Source organism: Drosophila simulans, chromosome 3L (genome assembly GCF_016746395.2).
Source record: "Drosophila simulans strain w501 chromosome 3L, Prin_Dsim_3.1, whole genome shotgun sequence".
NCBI classification, from domain to species: domain Eukaryota; kingdom Metazoa; phylum Arthropoda; class Insecta; order Diptera; family Drosophilidae; genus Drosophila; species Drosophila simulans.
The window spans coordinates 13,442,582-13,465,439 of record NC_052522.2 but is presented as its reverse complement, the minus strand read 5'-3'; the positions used below and the strand labels follow the sequence as shown (position 1 = coordinate 13,465,439).

The window sequence follows — 22,858 nt, the reverse complement described above, 5'->3', positions numbered from 1 at the left end:
GTAAATTACTTGGTCTAGAAATGTATTAAAATTTCTGATCCATCAACTGGCATTATAATCATTTTAAACATTTATATGTTTTACATATAAATCTAATTTAATAAGATTGCTAATGATCAAATACTTTGCCAAAAACTTTCTTGTGGATCAATACCTTAGGGTATTCGGTGCTTCTCCGAATGTTAGGGTATTTTAAGGACGCATTCCTTTGACAGTAAGAAACTTTGATATGTATGCATAATGTGTAGCCTATTTTTGGTGTGTCCTTCCCCTCTCCCTATTACACTCGCCTTTCTCCAGGAAAAGCCTCTTACTTTCTTTGCCCCCAAACATAGAACGTTTATTTTATTGACTTTTCACGCACACACGCACGCAGATATCCCTGATTGTGACTGTGTGTGTGTGTGAACTTTCTAATAAGTTGCCGCCATTCCCTGCGACAGCAACAAACAACTGTTCATCAATACTTTTGGTCTCGGCAAACACGGGAGAAGTTCCAAATTGGTGGATTGGAGGAGGGTGGCTCGAAGGAGAAATCGCTTTCAAGCGCTTTTGTATTTGGGGATCCAGCAGAAAGTAGCAACAAACTTGTAAATTTGTGTGTCAAAGTGTCCACATGAGTGTCTTTCTGGGCCCACCCCCGCACTTTTTCCTTTTCGTAGATTTTCATATTTGTATTTGGGCTACCTTTTAGAGCCCATCCCACCCTCGACCAGGGTACATTTTATATTTCAGTATCAATATTTCTCATTGTGTTTCGCCGCTCTTGTTGTGAGCCCTGTTTGAGGAGCAACAAACTTTTTTCCCAACCGAAAAGGAGATGGCAAAAACTTTTCCAGCACGCACCCGAAAATGCGAGTGGGCGCAGATAAAGAAAGTGAGGTGGGAAAAAGGGAGCCATGGAGCTGAGAAAGCACACTTAAGACTCCTGTTTGCCGTATGGAAAAGGAAAATCCGAGGATGGGAAGCGGACTTTGTTGCTCGGTACGGGTGCTCAGGGGTTGTGGAGAAGGTGCGGCAGGGAGAGAGTTTTATTTTTAGACAGGGAATGGAAATGTTTAGATTTCGAATGCAGATCAGCTGCATTCGCTTTCCTTATGGCTTTAAAAGTGTTTAGAAGTTTCTAAACAGAACCCGAAACTGTAACTATGGTATATCGAGATACGATGCTGTACATCTTTTTGATAAATCTAAAATACTAAACCTAGTTTCTTTTACTTATTCCGAGAAGGGTTTCAATACCATACCTTCTCTTAAAATACTCCATACATTATCTGGCAGACAGATTTCCTTGACTCAGTTTCTGCGCCCAGCCTGTTGCACAATCCTTGAGCAAATAAAACTCAATAAAACTCAACTGTCACCAGCAGGCAGACGCGGGCTATGGCAGCCAAACCCCATGGCACTGGGCCAATAATAACATTAAAACATTTTCTACATCAATGATGCACGACATTCATCAATACATCATTGTTGGTGGGTGGGCTGTTGGGAGGAAGGACCTCGCTGAGAACTCTTATATAAGCAATGCCTTTGAGGAAGGCACGCCGAACTGATTGATTTACATGGTTTGCCACGCGCGACTCCGCCGAAGTCCTTTGACTTTGACATGAAGGAATGTGAGCCAGGATGAGCCCAAAACTGGGGCTGATATCTTGAGGCCTGCTCGGGCGCATAATGAACTTTGGATGCCTGGTGGGGCCGTAACTTAAGGGGGCGTGGGGATGAAGGCCAGCTAAATCTTGCTCGGATTTCAGTTGAATTTAATGTCAATTTGGGAATGAAAGAACGCCCATTAAATATCAATTTTCGTTTATCGGCGAACGCGATGGCTCCCACTTAGTTTTATTAGACACACCGAGGCTTTTGGAGCCACAAAATTGCCCAGCAATTTCCTTTATTATCCTGTAGCCCCCACCATGCTCAAATGTGTGTGTGTGTGTGCCATCTGCTAACAGCAATGTGTTGCCTAGCCATAGGCGCATTACTATAAATTTTTAAACCATTTCCCTGCCACGGACTACAGGTGCAAAAAGGCTCTTTAAAGCCCGGGCTGGCAGTTGGGTATTCGGCTACAGTTTTTATGGCTGCCCAAACAATATAATAATCTGTTTTCCGCTCATCCTTCCCCTTGCTGCCTCATTTCCTGTCCTAAGAAATCACAATTTTATTGACAACTCAAGTTGTTGCTGATTACATGACTGTGCGTATGAGTGGGCGTGCATGGGTGTATGTGTCAGAGCCAGACATCCTTACATGCGCACCCTTTTAAGTTTATTAAATTTGGCAATTTCTTAGACCCCGAAAGTCTCGAGCTTAAGGTAAACTCGCCCATCTTATCCCATTTTGACCAGTCCGCACAGATCCGAGGGTTCCTCAGTCCACTCAAATCCCTGGTGAGTGCGTGTCTTATGCTCTGATGTCCAATTTTTTTCAACTTTTATACTCTAACCGAATTCGGGGAGTGTGCGCTGGGAAATTCTGGGAAATCTTTGTTTAATTGAGAAAAATTCGTTAACTGACTGGCTAAATATCTTTGAAATTCAATGTGTAAAGCATTGAGTTAGTGAATTTTCAAGTTATTTATTCATCTTTTTTAGGCAGTGTAGTCAACCATAGTGGTGAATAAACCTATAATCTGATTTCTGGCCTTCTACATTTGTTTTTCCTTCATTTTTATCTTCCTACCTCTGACAACCCATCTTGACTGACTGACTAAGTGGTCGAGGGTCGAGGGCGATTTGGGGTGGCTGGGTTGGAAAATATTATTAAAAAGGTTTTGCCTGCTGTCATACATACATCCCATCCAGACTTCACTTTGCGTTTGATTGATTAACACTTGTCAAATAGTTCGCTCTGCAAGTTCACTCAAGCTGCAAGAGTGCTAGAATTTTCCTGAGGTGTTGACAAAGGAGGTTTTTCCGAACGGGCCTCAGCAGTGCATTCCCTATTTTTGATTCTGTTGCAACAAATATTTGACAGTACGTCAAGAAGTTTCATCATTGTATGAGTAGGAATGTTGTGAGTTGCTAATGCGGCAGGACTAATCAAAGGCATTGTCCTCCGTTTAGTTACATGTTTTTCAATACTTCTCTTCGTTCTGTATTCACTTGCCGCAGAATATTGAGCAGATTGCTGAGCATTAAATAACGTATTATTTGTGGCAGGAAAAAGCCAAAAGCTATTATGCAGATATGTAAAGGTTAAACTAAACTTAAACAAAAAAAAACTTAAACTTAAACTTCCAGAAAAAATGCAAGAACAAAAGATATATATAACATAGGGGCTATATTACTTACTCGTCTGAATTTAAACTTGTTTTAAATATGCTACACACTGTGTCCAGTATTAGTTATTTTTCTCTTCATCTACCACAATACACCTTTCTTCAGGATCCAGCCGATTTGACTCTTTTGTTTATATTTATCTGCGCGTGCTTAGCAGCTATGCAACGTGTTTTGGCTTAATAAAGTCAAAATAACCAAGGCTAAGTGGATAGAAGAAGCCAACATAAATACCCACGCACACACACACACATACAAAACTCAGTCGCACGCGCGTATTGCCACTCCCCCTTTTTACCGGGCACACAGTTATAAATTTTAGCAATGTTGTTGATGTGATTTAGTTGCACACCTCGCTACCAGCCACCACCCTAAGCCACCCACTGCCCATCGCCTGTAAGATGGCAACAAATATTACAACAGTCGCAGTCTCTCCATCTGTCTGCGAGTGTGTGTGAGTGTGCGAGTGTGTGTAAATGACTTTATCTATGTCTGCGTCTGGGCCAAAGCAGTTGAGTGAGGAGGGGTAGTGGGAGGTGGAGCTCTATGCGTGCAACATGTGCGCTGAATGTTGACGTTAATATTAAGAAAAATAAATAACCAAGCTGTTTGTTATCTAAGTTTATATAAACCGAACACACAGCGGGCAAAAGGAGTGTGTGTGTGTGTGCTTTTGTTTTATTTATAGCAACTACAAGAATTGCGTTTGGGGTTTTCCCTTAAATAACAACAAAAACCATCGCAAACTGGCGCAAGGCGCTTATAAATTTTTGTGGCACGAAGGGCAGACACCGCTCCACCAATTCCACCATTTCCACCTCCTTCCACGCCATCCCCATGCGGTTGTCCAGGTGAAAAATATCCTTTGCCGCCCACTCACTTCCTCCATCGCCGAAAAGAAATGTGATGAAGGAAACTATAATATGAAATGCTGTGGCCGCTGCGTCGGCCAAATGAAATGGAAATGGCAATAAATTCAAATGAATGCTAAAATGCTCGAGATGGATAAAGTCTCGGAAGTAATGAAAAGGCCTATAAATCGAATGCTGGGAACGGCGAGGAAAACTGAATAATAGAGAAATCAACAGTTGCTCAGTATTTACTTTAAGGACTTTAGTAAAGTGGCAACAAAATGGGTATATTTGTTGTTAAAAAAAGTATTATTGCTTTCCTAAAACAATTCTCAGAAATGCCAACCAAACCATAGTTCCTGATTTATATGGACATTTGATATAGGGTGCAGTTATGGCAGCTAAAGATCCTTTGGCGTGGACAAATGTATGCCATAAATGGGCGTAGGATGCTCCTTCGATGGAAACTGGCCATCTTTTGCTGCCATCTCAATTTCTAATTGGACCGGCCCCTACCTGCTCCCCGATGCCATTCCTTTTCACGCCCACGCAGGAACGCAGTCCCTTCATTAATCTTGCTCACTTCGCCCGGAAAATCGAATGGGCTCGGCTGGAGGCGCTAACTATTTGCGCACTCACGCATCCAACCGAGAAGCCATCGGGAATGCAAGGGCAGAAGCTAATTTTTCATCATCACGCAGCCTGATGCGATGGCGATTCCTGGTGCTCCTCCGCCGCTGGGCGAAGGATGTGCAGTTTGCCAACCGGTTTCATTGCCATGTGCAATTCATCAATATCATTTTATCAATTTTCACCGCTGTCCAACAGCAGCAGGGAGCCAAGGACAACGCGGCCATCAACTCAACTGTATATCACATTGCAATTTGTTGTCTATTTGCTGAAGGATATGCAGATTTGACTCTCATCCAGCCCCAGTCCGCCCCTCCAAAAAAAGCGGGTACTTCTCCGCCTCCTGTCGTTTTTCATATGCGTTGACTTTTTTCCACCTCTCTGCATGTGCGGTGTGTGTGTGTGTGTTTGTGTGAGTGTGTGGGTGGGCGGCAGGGGGCGTGACTGTGTTTGCTCTTTCAGGATTCAGCGTTTTGCAACTGTAATTCAATTTTAACAATTTTTCAACTGCGTTCGTTATTGACGTGACGCATCGTCGGATGATGATTTGTTGCCCCTTGCAAAGCGGAATCCACCTCCGTTTGGGTTTGTTTGGTCATTTGTTATTTGCACTGATTTTTTTCTGTTTGCATCCTTGTTCGTGACCTGGGCAGGTGTATGTTGGGTATATCGCATTCCATAATCAAATATTTAGTTGCAAAATATTGAATTTCGTGTGACAGATTCGCTTAATTACTGCTCACCAAAAAGGATTTCGTGGCTAATTTGATTGGATATTATTTAGAGTGGGTTGATAAATGTCTACCATGTGTATCGTCTGTTTTCCGATGGATATCACAGAAGCATTAAATTGCTCCAGCTCACAATTTCGAGTGCATTAAAAACGAATTTAAAAGCCAAAAAGGTGCTGACCCACAAAAAGTGATCTGTAAGTAATTTATGTGGTCGGGATGCCCTGCTCATAGATTTCGTTGTGTTTTTAACCCATCTCATGGCTCATTTCACGTTTTGTTCAACAAATTTCACGCTTCGTTCTTCTTGGGCTACCTGCCAGCAAACATACACATGCCAACAAAAAAAAGAGATAAATAGATGCGGGAGGGAAAAACTTCAAAAATGACAGGCCACAACTTTGTTACACAAAATACTGGCAATTTGTTGTGACGTTGTTGTGATTTGTATGCTAAAAGTATCTGCCAGATACATTCCCACTCGCTACTTCAGCTGCAACCGCAACCATATGGTGCATCTCGGTGTCTTTGAGTTTCACTCCCTCGTTTCCATCTGGGGTCAACAGCAGTTCAATTGCCTGCCACTGCCACTGCCGCTGATTAGAATAATTAGCTAGCCGCCTCCTTTTGCGGCACGTTCCCCGCTCCGGTTACCCGCCCATCTGCGCCTTCGTTTTCTGGTGTAAACAAACCAAGGCAGCAGTACACAAAAAACGATCTATTAATAGAGGCCCAAAGTACTTCCAACTTTCAAACAGCCAAGTGAAATGCGCGCTAGTGCGTGCAATTGTTCGTTTAATTGTTCTCGTTTTCCGTCTGTGAAATATTCATGAGTCGCCGTCCTCCCCGCAAAAATAACCCACTAGCCAATATCTTTTTGGGCCAACTGATAAGAACGATTTGGGTTGCAAAGCAAAGTAAAAGCAGTGCGAAATGGAGGGGTAGCAAGGAACATTCCAGCAGGGGTAAAGTCAAGCCGAAATGATAAGGGGAAATTTCCCTCAAACTAATGTTTAACTCTAAACAAACCAAAATAATTAATTTTGATTGCTCAAACTAATAATTATGTCAAAGCAATAGATCTTAATTTCTGCCTCGATCAGCTACTAAAGTCACTTTTGAACTTTAGATTAACGAGGGAAATTCGAATGAAAACACTCCTCTTGAAACCAATTCGCCGCAACAGAATCCCTTCAAGTTGCGGCGAATTCACTGCCATGGCTACAACACATGCGCATTTTTCCGCACACTTTTCCAGGCATTTTCCTAAGAGCGTTTGCCACGCGAAGAGAGGCGGCGGGCCAGCAACAAACATTAAAAGCGAACAAAGGGAAACAAACTTTGATTTTTTGTACAATTTCCTTTTTTCTTTGATTTTCCTCCATTTCTCTTTATTTCTTTTTTTTGCAAAATCAGCAAAAACATGAAACGACATAAGTATGTCAAAATGCATGGAGAGATAGCAGAACACGGATAGGGATAGGAAATCGGGCAAGGAAGCGGGGCACGTACTTATATAAGGGCCTAGGAGTACTTTTCGCACACACATCCGCATTCTATATAGCGATATATCTGTGTGAGCGGAAAACTCACACACACATTGTAAGGCAGACGAAGGGCAAAATGAAATGTGAATGTTTGGCTGAGGCTTTGGTTGCCGCCCAGATGATTTGGCCTCACTTTTTCGGGGATGTAGGGATGTCCGCTGGCGGGGGTTGGGGTTGGGGCCAAGGGATCGGCATCTCAGTAGCCGGGTAGCTAAGGCAACGTCAATCACAGGGCCGAATGCTGCGATATATGGCCAAAAGGAAAAGCAAAACAAAACGCACACAAGACCGGAGGAGACCGTAGCTCGCAATCGGTGCGAGCGAGAGCGCAGACAAGACAAATAAAAATACGGAAATGTTGGGCTAGGGTGAACCACCCACACAAGCACACATGCTCGGTTATATATATTTTATTCAGGCAAAAATCCATATAATTCAATGGATTGGCTCCCCGAAGAACCAGAAGCAGAGCCAGAGCCAGAGAAAGAGAGAGCACAGGCGACAAACACAAAATGAACACAACAAAAAGCAAACCGCAGATTATGCGACATCGAAAGGGGAGTGTGGCGGCAGGACCTCTGCGAACAGGACGAAAACGAGAACCAGAATGAGAATGAGGACGAGGACGGGAGCGACGACGACGCGTCCTGTGGCCAGTCAGACATATTAATGACACAATGATTATGATGACACTAACTGAGGTCTGTCAATCCAGATAGAGTCGCAGTGGAGGAGGGCCCGACTCCCGACTCCGTGCAATATGTAAAACAAGATTGACAAACAAACCAAATACTTTAAATGATGCTTAAAGTTGACACAGCTGTCGAGCAGCAGGACGAATCTGTTCAAGTGAGATTAATGGCAAAGAAATGGTAGCCGAAGGATGCGAAAATACGGAAAAGGCAAAGTAGATGGGTTGGCTACGGTGTAAATAAGTAACCAAAACAGTTATACAGTTTAAATTGTTTTATTAATCATGAGTTTATTGTGCAATACCTTTTTTGATTGAAAATTGTCTAAGGCACAGACTTTATTCTCAGAAAAAGATATAAAAGTATTTTTCTTGGAAGATACATGTGAAAAATGATTTATTTCAATTTCTAAGAATTTTATTTTTTGCTCATTATGAGTAAATCAAATCAAATTGAAAGCTCAAATTGCTATTTCTATTCAGTTGAATAAAAAGGTAGATGAAACTTACAATATCTATTGTATACTTATAAACTATATAAGTTTTTTCTCTTTTTCAAACAATTTGTTGTGATTTCAATACTCCTTCGATTTACACAAAATACCTGCGACCCGAGTGAAGTTAAGATTGCCGAATATCTCTTTAAACTTAATATCCTTGAAGGTGATATTCAAAGGAGCTCGCACGCCATTAAGAAAGACATCGATCCTGTGGCTTGATGGCATGTTGTTGGCAAAAGTGTTGGTTGTCACCTGCTCGGAAAACACTTTCGATTTATTCTTGGCTTGGCTCTGGAAAGCGGTGCTCAGCTCCTCCGCTTCCCTTTTGGTTTCTTTCAGTTTCAGTTCCAGCGGCTACGAGATGAAGAAGAAAGCGGGAAGGAAAAGCCCCCAAGCCAAATGCCAGGAACAGCAAAAGAAAACCCGCGCTAACCGCGCCACCTCGCAAAACTACCTCCGCCCACAAATGCCGCCCCTCCGGCTGCCCCGCCCCCTTCTCTACAATGGCAAGACCAAGACCAAGCGCCCCGTTAATTAGATTTTGCGGTTTTTGTGTTGTGCAAACTTCAAAAGCAACAGCAACACGCAGATGATGGGCACCCCACCTCCAGCGCCACCCTGTCGACCCCACCCACTTAGTCAGTGGCTGCCAAACGCCAAAATGTATGCTTTAACCATTTTTGATACAACATAAAATTGGAATTGAAATGGGGCAAGAGGCGATAGGGGGTGGTGTGAGTAGGGTGGTAATGGGAAGGGGCTACTTGGTTGCTGCGGGTCGCAAAACAAAATCGATAAATAAAACTTTTTACAATGCGGCAACACTTTCACGCACTTTGGGCCCTTCGCCCTCTCGTCGTCCTGCGATCCTTTTCCATATCCTTCCCGCTTCCGCGGTGGCATTGAAAAACCGCTTGAAAGTATGCAGCTACAGCAAGTTTTTTACGCAATTAGTGTACAATTTCTTAATTTATACCCTGTCGCCAATTTATCAACGCAGACCAGACCAGAAAACCGGCGAGGGAAGCGGAAACCTCCTCTGTGGGACCAAAGTGAAATATTATTATGAGTACGTGTTTGGGCGACTGAACTGGCTGGCTGGCTGACTGACTGGCTGGTGCCGCCCTTAAGTTTCTGATGCCCCAAGGGGCCGAAAGGGTTGCCGGCTGGCCGGCCTTTGAGCAACACCACCCCCTTGGCCTAACATATGCTACTTTGACATAGTTCTTTGGGTCGACGAGCGTCGGTTGTGAAATATGAAATACTATTTATAACTTGATCAGCCCTAGATGGGTCAGATGCAAAGCAGGGGATGACAGCGAATCATGCCCGGTATCTATCAGTGCTCCGGGGGACATAAGGTCACGGGGTTGGGACCGGATTGGATTGGATGGGATTGGATTCGTTTGGTTTGGACTGGCTGTTGGGATTGATATTGGCCTAGGGTTTCGGGACAGAACGCTTGGGCTGTGCGGCTGTTAATTAAGTTATGATGGCAAACCGCAAACACTGCGATGGCTTCTGCTGCTGCTTCTGCTGCTGCTTCTGCTTCTGCTTCTGCTGGTGATGCTGAGACAGATACACGGATATGCACATACATACATATCTACACATACTGACATAGGCTCCCGTCAGTTTATGAAATTTTCATTAATTTTCGACCGCAGAGAGTTTCTGCTGATGCCGAGGATGTGGTGCCCTCTGACCCCGTTCGCCTCCGGCTGACAGCGTAACGAAAACTTGACGACACAGCACTAGGAACGTAACAGACGTAATGAAATTTTGCGACATGTATGACAGGACATTCAGTTTCGGTTCAGTGTTCGTCGGGGGCCAACTTTTGACAGGCATTTGGAAAAGTATCCCGTTCGGCGACCTTTTCGCTCCTGATGGATGATGACAAATGCGGCCCAGAGCACACGAGTCTCCTCCTAATTATATGATAATCAAAATCTATCAGCATCGCCTCTCGTTTCGTTTTTAATTAGGCCATTCGAAGGATGCCTAATCATCATAATAATACTCCTTGTGCCAGCATGGGCAATGGGAGCTGGAGCAGCAGGCTGGGATCAGGAGCCAAGGCTGCCCCGTCATGGCTGCTCTGCTGGCATTAGCTTTAGCACTGGCATATAATTTAGATTTATCGCTTGATTTTCGCATAAATATCGACCATGTGGATGGGGCAAGGAGATGCGGATCCGGATGGGGATGCGGATGCGGAGGGTTCCTCCACTTTTGTGTGCTCGTTGATGCATAAAGGCAATGGCTCTGGAGCTGAGTGCCCGACTCGGCCTAACGACTTGTTGTACGTATAGAAGATGTAAAATCCAAATGACATTGACTCGATGTAAGTGGCTATGTGTATATGTATGTGGGAGTGTCAGATAATGTCCAACTGCATAAAGCCCAAGTAAATGGCAGAAAAATCATTGGTGATTTTTCGTTTTATTGAATTTATTGCCATTTCAGGATTTAATAATGTCATACGGCAAAGTTCCGCCGCATAGCCGACTAAAAATATGTTTAAGGCGATAAGTTGAGTGTATTTAGCGCATAACCAGTTGCCTTCCGTTTCATAACTGATTCGTAAAATGACTTAAGAACTCTGATATTATGGCCGTTCAGTTCAGTTTCACGTTTTCGAAGAAGTTACATTTTCCTTATTTCCTTTTTGCAATAACAAGTTAGTGCATATTAAAACAGTTTTCTTGTATTTATTGAAAGTGTTTCTATTCCATAAGATGAAAACAAACTTTTATGGTAGAAAGATTGTAATATTATTTTTGTATAAGAATCATCATCATCAGTATGCCCTACATTTTACCTATCGAACAATTATTTAATCTCGGGTTATTCCAAGAAATGTTGAACTAAATAGGATTATATCTTTCCGCTTAAAGGGAGTATCAACAGCTACCATTTTATTATGAAGAGTTAATTCCGACAGATTTAATTCAATAACTCAAAAACATGGCTGTACTTGATGGATTCACCGCATATCTATTCTGGCCAACACTTAGCTGTGGAACTTCTGAGAATTTCTCTGTCAGCTTTACGCTTGGCATTCCATCAACTAGCTTCCTCGGCTTGTAAAATTGATTTCATATCATCGCCGCCATCTTGACACTGATTATATGCCTTCGCACTTGACTGCCTCCAGGGGCAGCTGGATTGTGAGCCAGGGGGCATGGGAAAATGCGCTCCAATAAGAAGAAGGAAAATATCAACACACCATTTAGCGCTAAATACACAGCAAACGCTGTCCGAAAAACGAGAGAGAGCCTCTCGGGAGGAGGAGGAGGAGCGGCTGTTGCTGTCCAAAAATTAACGCAAAATCAAAGTAAAAATGCGATAAATTGGCGACGACAAGCGCAACGCGAGGAAACAATAACAACAGCGCCGGACTGACGATGCTGACAACGTTGTCCCGCGCTTGAAATGAGCGAAAATCGGTCGAGCATATCAAATTGAAAAACTCCAAGACAACGCGGCCACGGTCGCCGGGGAATGGCAGAGGGGGATGTGGATGAGGATGAGGACGAGGATGAGGTCCTGACGGGTCCTGAAGCTCCGGTTCCGACTGCTCTAGTGGTTGCTGGATGGATGAATTGGGCGGAATGGGTGGGTGGCTGTGGCGCGTGATGCTTTTGCGTATCCTAGTGACACACAAATACATCGAGAGATAGAAACAGACACCCACGCACAAAGAACCGAGAGCAAAAAGCGCGTAGCAAAAATAGCAGGGAAAAAGAATAACAGCTAGCTACAATAATAACGCTTGAATGGAGTGCCGTGGGGTGGTGGGTGGAGGATGGGTGATGGGTGGCGCCGGTGACACGTGGGGTGGTGCGGTGCTAAAGGGCAGGGGCTGGTGATCGGCGGGCGGAGCGGGCCAGATGGACAGGCAACTGAGTAGACGACATTCATTGCTGCTTTGGCAGGTTGTTAGGTTTCCGAGTCTGTCAACGGCGGAGATTGTTAGCAGCTTGAATGAATGACTGACTGAACTCAGCCGAACTGAACTCGACCAAATCGAGCTGACTATTGATGGATTTGGCATATTAGCTGGCGGATTAAAGCAGCTGGCCAACGGCAATTGGCCAGCATTGATGGCTTTCGGGCGAAACCAATGAGCAACAGATCCAAAATTGATCAAATTGAAAAGAAAGCGCGTTTAAATCAGTTACCTTTCATAACACATCTTAGTCCTCTTCCATCAAAAGTTATATATATATATAAACTAATTTTGAGAAGCTAAATATTAGTAGATTAAGACATTCTTACTTATATTTAACATATTCATTTACTGCTTAAAACCACCTTCAGCTGTAAAGTCATGATTACTGGCAGTAATCGGTATTCGTGCCCAATTATATTTTCATAAGGGGTCTCATTGAGAAATTGCCTTGGGAAATCAATCACAGCCATAACCGTTTCGCAGTACAAGCCAAATGTGTGTCTCGGCCATATGGGGAAACCCCCGAGAAAAAAGCACAACAAGCCGCGCCCCAAAACTTGGCTGGCATTATTCAATGCCTCGCAGATGTTTTCCTTGTTGCTGTTATTTTTGCCGGCTCTCAGCCGTACTAAAAAAGTGTTTCTCCATCTGTTGTTGTTGTTGTTATTTTGTGGATGTTGTAGTTGGCAAAAATTGTTGCGTTTCGCATATTAATTTCTTCCTGTCTTCGTGCGTCGTCATCAACATCAAGCTCATGATGATGAATTTGCCAACATTTCGGTGAATGGCGTGCGTGTGTGCCTGTGTGGGTGCGTACTACCCATTCGCTCTTCAGCAAGGACTCTCGCTCTTAGGGAACTCTCTTCGTTGCTCTTATTGGCGTAGCTTTCCAGCCACACGTTGTATGTGTGTTCGTTCGCCTTTTGGGCCATCAAGGCGGCAGCCTTAATCACATTGTGAGTCATGTGTTTCATAAATATTCAACAGAAAATTATCATCGCAATGATGAGCACTTCCAGTCAAAACAGAAAATGCAAAAACAACTTCTCGTCGAGTTCTCGACCGAGCGCAGAGGGGCAGTGAAACGCACATGTTTTTGCGAATCTGCAGCCCGCTCGCCGCGGTTCGGCCTCATCATAACACCCTTGGCTAGCAACCCACTGCCACCCACCACCGCCCGCCCAGTCCACCCTTTGAGTACCCTACGAATACCCCCTACAATCGGCGGGCAGACAACCAGCCAGTAAGCCCGGCACATGGCTCTCGCGCTCTCCCACTCAGATGCACTCCGCTCCACTACACAAGACACCTTACATATCTAGGGCCACAAAACTAACCGACTGGCCGTCTCGCTCGCACCCGCCGACCACGAAACGGGGGCCTGAAGAGAGCGAGAGCGAGAGGGCGCTAGCGAGAGAGCCTCGCCTGCGCGTGAATCGGCTAACACGAGTCACGATTCTGACGGTTCGGGGATTTTCCCTTTAGGCCTTGTTGGGTTTTCCAGCCTGTTCAGCTGGAGTGCCGCTATTCGGTGTGTTTGCTGTTTTGTTTGATATGCCCGAAAGTATGGCGATTGCAGCTTCTAGTTCGATTGGGTTGCTTCCCGTTGGAGATCCATAGTTTCCGCTATCAGAACTGATAGCAAAGCTGAAGCCTCGCGAGCAACAAGCGAGCCATTATCAGTGGCAGTAAGCCAGCCACCCCCTCCCGAGGTTACAACCCCAGCAGATCCGATAGAGCATACGAAACTTCGGCTATGAACGCTCGCCGCGCCAAGTTCGACAGCACACATGTTCGATGCAACGCTCGGGAAATGTGCCGAACGACCGACCGTGGGGTGGACCACCCACCACCACCCATCCGCTTTGCGCCTCGAACGTGAGCGCGTTGTTGTTTTGCCGGCGTGTTGGGCTGTTGCGTTCGCTGGTTCGAATTGGTCGGGTGGGCGTAAGTTCGGTGCGATTCGGGTTCGGACGAGGGACTTGTTCGGGTTCGGTTCGGATCTTTGGGGCTCTGGACGCCGTTGTAAGCGCCGTCCTTTTTCAGTATGATATTGAGTTCTGTGTAGTTAAGTCGGAATATTTCGTATAGTTCTCGTCGACTGTCGTGTGACATTTGTTCTTCAATTCAGAAACGCATATTGAAACGCAGCGATAATACAAATAACGAATATTCAATGAAGAAGATTTAAACCAAACCAAACCAAACAAAGCAAAAAACCAAACCAAACCAAAGAAAACCAACCAATTAAAATTAAAAATTTCAATTCGCTTCAAAAATATATTACAAATATAACAGCCAATTTAATCAAATCAAATTCGCCACAAAAATCGCAAGCAAAGTTTACAAAATTCGTTTACTCAATCCCATAACACAAAACAAGCTACAACTAATTCAAATATATAACTGTTAAATCTGTAAGCAAGGGCAATTACCACTAAGATCACCCCCCGAATCCAAAAACTTATGCTCCAAACTAGTTCCCAATCATTAGAACTCGATTCCTGTTAAATCTCTCCATCAGCATCATTAACATTAGCTCCAGAAATAGACCGACTGCCACGATAAACAAACCCGAAATAATTAGAAACAATTTGTAAACAACGAAATTTCCAAACAGAACTGGGCACTGAGAGGAAACTCAATTGCCGATCAGGTTGTTTTTTTTTTGTTCGTTTTATTCTCTCTTTGCTGGGGCTTACTTTTTGGAAATATTTCCACGCTCTGTTTTATTCCCGATGTATGTATTTTTTCAATTTGCCCAGATAAACAAACGAACGAAAATTGTTTCACGCTCGCAGCACACGAAAACATTTTCAATTAAAATTTTGGCCCAAAAAGCCAACCAAACTAAAGCAAACCAAGCCAAAAGCAAAGCAGTGCGGAGCACCGAAAACGTTTCTCACATTGAATTTGAATATTTTGAGCATTCCATAATTTCGTTTCCATCTCCATGGCATTCCGATTCCGATTTCGATTCCGATTCTCCAGCACTGGACTCTACTCGATCCCATTGAAACCATTTTTCGCCTAAATCTGTTTTGTTTGCTGTATATTTTGTTGTATTTTAAGTGTAGTTGTGTGCCAGTGCCTAGCTGCCAATATATATGGCCCTGTTAATTGAATATGCATTGCTCTTAATGATTTTTGGCCAGCAGAGCATGATTTTCCTTTCTTTGGCCTGCGATTTGCTATTTCAGTATTTGGTAGAAATTTTTCAGTTGGTTAAAATGTTTTACTGCCGCTTTGATGTGGCACAGACCGGGCCAAATTCCCAGTAAATTATTTTCTCTGGCCCAATACCGAAATAATTTTGATCATCGATGAGTGTTGAATGGTCGTAAATCGCACTACTAATTTTTGATATTCATGAGAGGTGGTTTTCATTTCTGGAGTGACAAAAAAAGTCGATATGCATTTGAAGAGTTTTACATTTTTATTGCAAGTCGATGTGAAATGTTTGCTGGAATATTTTTTCAATATTTTTATTAAAGTGCTTGAAAGTATACGATTGGTAATTTGTGAAGTGTTTGAAAATTCAATTTGTGCACTGTGCAAACGTTTGTCAAATTTTTCTTTGAACTTTAAACTAATTTAAAATCCTCTGAAATAATTTACACCTTTTTGGAAAATTTCCATATTTTCTACTTTGACCTTCTTACAAGCACGGCTGTGCACTGAATGAAATTCATAAATCATTTTGCTTTGCCAAAAACAATAAATACATCAATAAATATTTACCCAGATAGATTTTCTTGCCATTCTCGGCGTTCACCTTAATTCCAAGCAATTAAACTCACAGTCAAGAGAATTTTCCAAGCTAACTGTACTTGGAAAATCATTCAATTACCCATGCTTACAGTGAACACAACCTAATATTCACAAAACACAAATTCTAATTCGATTTTAGATCAGAGAAAAAGAGAGAGAAGAGAAAAAGAGATAGAGAAGTACACGCGTGTGCTTAAATACTGGAAAATACAGATAAGATAAATTATTATAAACACTAAGCCATACACACATTATTGAAGGCTAACCACACGAAAATACATTAAAATCAATAAGTAACCAGTACAGAGAAGACAGTTCAAGTGAAAAACAGAAACGAAACTTTCAAAAAGTGCTTAAAAGTAATCAAAAGAATTACTCAAGAGATACAAATTACAAAAAAAAAAAAAAACTTAGACAAATAAACAACGGTCATTTCCAGAGGAAGATATACAAAAAGCTTCCAACAGAATCGGTGAAAATCGTTAACAATTTTTTCTCGCAAAGGCGCCACGTCCAAGAGCAAATCGTTCCATATGGTTCATATTATTGAATTGGTCGGCCAGCCGAAGGTTGAGTTTGCTCAACAAGTTACTGTGAGTATCCAAATCGAGAGTCCAAATGAATTTTTACACCGCAGGACGAGGGGGGAGTGCTGCGGGGCGGTGGCGGTCGATGGGGCCCAAAATGATAATAAATCTTGTTGTCCGCAGTCACGTAATGACAACTTAATACAAATACATATGCATACATCGCCGCACACACTAACGCACTTTTTATTATGTTGTTGTGACGCTTTTCCTCTCTTTTTTCCCGTGCCTTTCGCTTTGCTCAACATATTTTGACAATTAATCATTCCCCGTGTCTGTGTGTCGTCCTCTCTGTCACAGTGTGCGTTTGTGCGTGTGTATGGGTGAATGCGGTTACATTTTTTTGCGCTAAATTCGAAATCAGTGCGTCTGTGTGTGTAGGTCAATGTGACTCCCGTTTCGACTGTCTGCGTCTCTTGGCCATTAACACACCGCAATCTACGGAATGACCAACATCTCGTTTCTTTGTTACGAGTCCATTGGTCCCGACTTAAAGAGCTCCGTGTCCTTCAGAGAAAAGAAATGCGTGAAAATCAAAAAAGTAGACTACGATTCGATGAAAGATTAAATTTGATTTAAAGGACAAGAAAATGAATGTGAAACATTCGGTTACTGTGTGGTTTTTGGTTTCTTATCGCTTCAGTCGAGTTTGCAAAAAAAATTATTGAACCTTCATTGGAAAATTGTAAACCTTATATAGTAAAGTAAAGATATTGTGTTTATTTCTCAAAAGTTTGCTCATTTAAGGATATGAAGTGGTAGTTCAAATAATTTGAATAAGGAAAGTGTTAAAACAGTTCTTACATTTTAAAAGTGACCTAACTTTTGATATTATATTTAGATATTCATTAAATAAATAATTTCAAAGGAATTACAAATTATGGCAATATCAAATAAGGATAGAAAAAGAATTTCTATGCATTTCATTATAGAACAGCGTGTCAATTAAGGAAAGGGAAATGTTAATTTTTCCGTAATTAGAATCATAAATCTCCCAATCAAACACGATAGTAGATTGTGATTTATTTTTATTGTGCTTAGCTGATATCCTTTTATCTGGCTTTCTATTTTCAACCCGATTTTAGTCTTTAACCATATGGACGCATCTTTAACCTACATATTGATTTATCAACTTTTCCATTCACTCGCCTTTCAGTCTCGTGATTCTCCCAAAGTTGTCAACCAGCTTTGTGGAATTTGCGAAAAGGAAAAAAACCTTAAATTCTAATCGGATTTACATTTATTTCTGTTGCGTTGAGTAACTACATTCAGTCCCCTCTTTGGCCACCATATCTATCTATCTGTTTCACTTTCAGCTGACTGCTTTATCATATGTTGTTGCTGTTGTTGATGTTGCCCCAGTTGTCACCCTCTTTTCCCTTATTCTCCATTCGCCATTCCCCATTCTATATATTCTCTATTTTTTTGATTTTATTACAACGCCAACGCAGAAAAGTCTGTTACTCGGGGATATTGCGTAAATTTCATTGTGTATTTCACTTTTATGGTGGTGGCTGTCTAGGATCGGGCGTACATGTAGATGGGGGTTGCACAGCACCGCACCGCAGGAGGAGGGTGGTGGTGCGGGTGGTTGGGTGGTGCGGGTGGTTGGGTGGTGCGTGGTGCGTGCTGCGTTAGATGACGTCGCCGGCGTTCTTTGTTGTCCTTTGTGCGTGCGTCCCGCGTCCTGTCCTCCCAGTGTCGCCCGCTCTCCGGCCCGCAAGTCCTGTCTGCCTTCATCCTTGGCAGGGATGTTCGAAAGTCCTTCGCCACTCCGCTGCGTTATCCTTACTCTCCTTCTATTCTAATGATGACACATGCGTTCTCTGTTGCTTCGCTGCCTGCTCTCTGTCCTGCTCCATCCTATTGTTGTTCAATATTTTGTGCCACTTGTTTTGAATTTTTTCCACATCCTTTTGTTGCTGCTCAGTTGTAGTTGTTTTTCTTGCTGGCATTACGTGTTAGCTAACTTGCTCGTTAAATGGTTAAGTGGAGCAAAGTCGTTGACACAGTTCTTTTGGGGTCCTTTTCTTTGCTTTCATTTCATTTCGAGCGGGAGCTCTTGCATTTTGGGCCATGACTCAGAGACACGAACTTTCCGCTGGAAGTTATATCCTTCGGTCGCAAGTTAGTTTTCTTTTGGAAAAGCTAACTACGGCAATCGTTGTAGACTGATTTCATTGAAGGACTGATAATAAAAGCACACGCTAAGACACCAACAAAAAGTTTCCTTTAAAGTTAATTTTAGTAGATTGGCCTTTATAGAAACGTTAAAAAATAGACGGTTTTACATCTTTAATACTCTTTTAAATCTATATATTCGTTATACCTATTTCCTTGCTGATCCCTTTCCATTTAGTTAAGTTCATCAGTACCCTTTTATCATTGCCCTTCAGAGACTATGCCGTTCCACTTGTAATCTCCTCTGCCTTTGACGGCGCTTTCTTGGCATTTGCCACTTGGCACAATCATACACTTAATTTTCCACTTCATTTCATAATTTTACCCTTGAAACCAATAATCTTGGGGAGTCCGAACGAAGGAGTCCCTGGCTTGTCAGCCGCTGGCATAATATACCTACCTTTTGACGGCCCCTCCCACAATTGCCCACCTGGGGCCGCATTCAACAGCTCGACGTGGCTAACACATACACACAGATATACACGCACACAAGCACTCACTCACACATGCAGCGGTATTAAATTACATGCCACTGCAAATTACTTGAGAAAACAAAGCAGAAGAAGAAACAAAAAGTCGCAGGGAAAACAAGACAGACCGCACAGCGCGAACGCCTTGACGTATGCAACAATAATAATAACGGGTTGTGGTCGCCTTTTGTTATGCTTGGCTCGGTGTTTTGTAAGCCGTCAAGCATTTACATACCATTAGACGGGCCAAAAGGAAAATGGGAGTGGGGCTGACAGGCGTATAAATATTGAAAAGCGCCAACGCCTTTTGTTGGCTTGCTGGTAATTGCTTAAGTCGGCAAATTGCCCAGCCTAATAATCATAAATACTAACCACGAAGGCACGGCTAAGAACGACGAAGCGAAAATTGGCTGGCCAATGAAATTTTCATAGGACAATATCCGAAGGGTTAGGACGGCGATTTCCATTACGGGAATGTGCTTCAAATTGATTAGGAACAGCAAATGGAATTAGTAAATTAATTCCTTCTACTCATTGTGATATAAAATCGAAATAAGTACAAAATAAGCAAATAGAAAAAATATAATTGTTTAGTATGATAAATGGTCACCAAATCAGCGTAAATTGTGAATAGAATCAAAATCAGTGTTCCAATAATTTCTTCTTTTTTCCTTAAAAGAAACTTCCCCCTGGAAAAACTACTAATGAAATCCCTTTTAGTTCTCAATTCCGCTATGCTGGACTGAAATGATTTAAATTTTTATTATATATGCCGAAGGACACGCGGCTCGGACCTTGCTCTATGCCTTAATTTGAGTTCCTTGATTATGAGAGGTGACAGTTTTATAGCTTTGTTAACAGGGAGCGCGGAGTTCACCCCCAAACCCTCAGAGCGAACAAGAGTCTTTGCTTCTTTTGTTGTGCTTGGCATGTTCAGCGCTGATTATGCTTTGTGCCAGCAGCGGGAAAGCAGAATGGCAGCAAGCGGCAAAACGGGAAAACGGGAAAACTCACCCCCATTCGGGCGGCGGAAAACTTATCGCACTGGAGCAGGAGCACGGAACAGGGGTCGGGCATTAGAATTACTTGCGTGATTAACGCACACCCTCGAGCGTGTCCATGCCCATTCCACGAGTCCATGAGGCCAGGTCTTATCTATGGCTGCCTGCCTTAATTGTGGGTCTTCCATTTGACTATCGATCGATTTTCGATTCCGTTCAATTCGATCACCGTAATGAGGCAACTTCAAAAGCTGCACAGCTCATTAGGTTTCCCCCGATATATATATGTATATGTATGGATATATATATATTTTCCGACTTTTCCCCCCGGCTCCGATTTCCTTCTGCTCTTTTCTGCCTTTTCTTGGGCTTCTGCACGTTTTCCTTTGTTTTGTTTATGGCTTCTGAAAATAGCTGAATCAAAATGTAAACAAAAGCGCAAAAATACCAAAAAACGAGAATGAACGAAGCAAAGGAAAATCTCGCACTTTGCAGCGGCGGCAGCTGCGTGCGTCATGTGAACAAATTTTCCAGATGCTTTTCCAACCAACCAACCGATGATTAACCCCCCGCTCTCACCCTGTGCATCCACATACACTATATACAATGGGTATATATACTTTGCATACTTTTTAATGCCTTTGCCGAAGTGCAAAACCGCATGAAGAGGCCTTTAGCTTTCGACTTTTCGCCTTCTTTGCCGGGTGAACAATAAATTGTATTTCTGTTTATTATTTATGTGCCCCAGCAGAATGTTTACGGTCTTCTGTGTGTATAGCCCAGTTTTTCTCTGCAGTCTCCGTTTCATTTGTACCCTAATTATTCCCTCCCACTACATCCTTAACCATATTGATATTTGCTCTTCAAGTTGCCACTTTAACTGAGTAGATTCCTTATTGTTTTTCAACTTGGCAAATAAATCAACAAGGCAGCGAAAGGAGAGAGAATAAGCCGACTGTTTACATTATGTTTACATTATGCAAAAGGAAACTCGGCACACAAAACCGCTAATTGTCGATAAACAACCAATAAAATACAAATTTCCCAAAAACATTTATCAAAAATAATATAAATAATAACAATAACCGCACAACCACACGGGGCGCACACAAAAACCAACGGCAAACACCAACACTCGAGGGCGATAAATAAAAATGGCAAAAGGAAACTTGGAATGAGCCTCTCGAGTGGGTGAAAAAAGCGGCAGGCAGCCGAAGGAGAAGAAATGTATGGAAAATAGTGTTTGACAGCTCATAAAAAATAATGTCGTATTCATTAAGGGTGGCACAACCTGTGTGGGAGTTGCCAAAAGCGAGCTCCACTTTATTTACGACAGGAAGCGGGCCAGAACAGCAACAGCCACTTGAAACGCACGCATGCAATGCGAAAGGAGGAAGTGGCTCGTGCTGAAGTCGTCGAGGCTGAGGGTCCTGGCCAGGATATATGGAGTGGGGCTGACAGTCCGAGTCAAACCCGAAATATTTAATTGAAAGCCAAACGAGACACTCGGGGGAGCCCACAAAATATACCCTTGCTGTCAGAGGGACTTTTGTTTCTTGAATAATTTGATTCCGAAATAATGAATCGATTTAAGCTACAAACTATATTGGAATTACGTTACACTTTCCTCAGATTAATAGTATAAATAATAGATTTCTTAAAATAAAATCCATTTGTTTTAGTCATGTCAATTGTCTTACTGAGTTTCCTTCTGAAATTTTGTTGTCCCAAAGGATACAATTTTTGTCACACCCTCAGCTTTAAAACCCATTTTCAAACCCTGAAAAATCTAAACACCAATACCTTTAAGTACGATCGAACAACGCGTCTCATGACATTGACAATGTCAGGGACTGAACTAATGAGGGAATGATTGAATGACACACTGGCAGAATGACAGTTCTCCTTTTTGCCTTTGGTGGGTGAGCAGGTGTTTTACGATTGTGTAGGTTTTTTGCTGCCACTGCTTTTGTATTCAGCGTTTGTTGTTAAAGGTTTGCGTGCTGAAAGTTTTCGAAGTTGTTCAAGTAAACACGTTGCCGAGGGGGAAAATTGTGAGGGGGGAGGGTGTTTAGGGGCAAGTTTGTTGGTTGAAACATGCAAATGTTACAAGGTGTTATGCTTTATGTACATTTAATTGAGACTTATTAGGTAGTGAAGTGTACGATAGTTAAATGCGGTTGCTGTTCCTGTTGTTGTAGTTTTTGCCACGGGCTGTTTGGCTTGTTGATAATGTCGTTAGTGCCACAAAGGAGGGGGCATACTATCTTAACTTAAAGAGCTTCGAATCGATGAAGCTTGTTGCCCTCTGGCCTAAAGTTTCCCCTCTTATCCCTTTAAATCCCAACCTAATCAAATGTATATCTTTCCCACAGCATGAGGAACAGCTCTGCCAAATCTTTAGCCTGATTGCGAGAACAGAAGGGAAATTGTAATGCCAAAGTGCATATCTTAGAGTGAGGAAAATATGGAAGGAGTGCCGGGGAAAATAACTCAGAAATGTATAGTCTGTCCGTAACCTCCGCCCCATTCATTGCCCCTTCGGCTGGGCTGCATTAGATGCCGCCACTTCAATGCGCATTTCAAGTTTATTTTCTCGATTTTCTGCGCGTACTGTGTGCTCGAGTTAGTTGCATTTTTCTATTTTTGGGTTCAA

General features: G+C 42.7%; 1 protein-coding gene across 14 annotated transcripts in view; it reads left to right on the top strand.

Annotated features, from left to right (window-relative positions):
- The window catches only part of LOC6737975 (CUGBP Elav-like family member 4), a 263,089-nt gene that overhangs the window by 117,211 nt on the left and 123,020 nt on the right, over positions 1 to 22,858 (top strand). For 3 of the 14 annotated variants that reach the window (XM_039292974.2, XM_039292976.2, XM_039292967.2), the window contains exons 1-2: positions 14,146 to 14,609; positions 16,103 to 16,556. The exons of 1 other annotated variant lie outside the window; for it this stretch is intronic. In XM_039292974.2, coding sequence (XP_039148908.1) covers positions 16,497 to 16,556 — 60 coding nt within the window. In that variant the 5' untranslated portion in view covers positions 14,146 to 14,609; positions 16,103 to 16,496. Of the gene's footprint in view, positions 1 to 14,142; positions 14,610 to 16,102; positions 16,557 to 22,858 lie in introns of those variants that run through there. 10 more of the 14 variants (XM_039292972.2, XM_039292979.2, XM_039292968.2 and 7 more) reach the window with 7 other exon arrangements.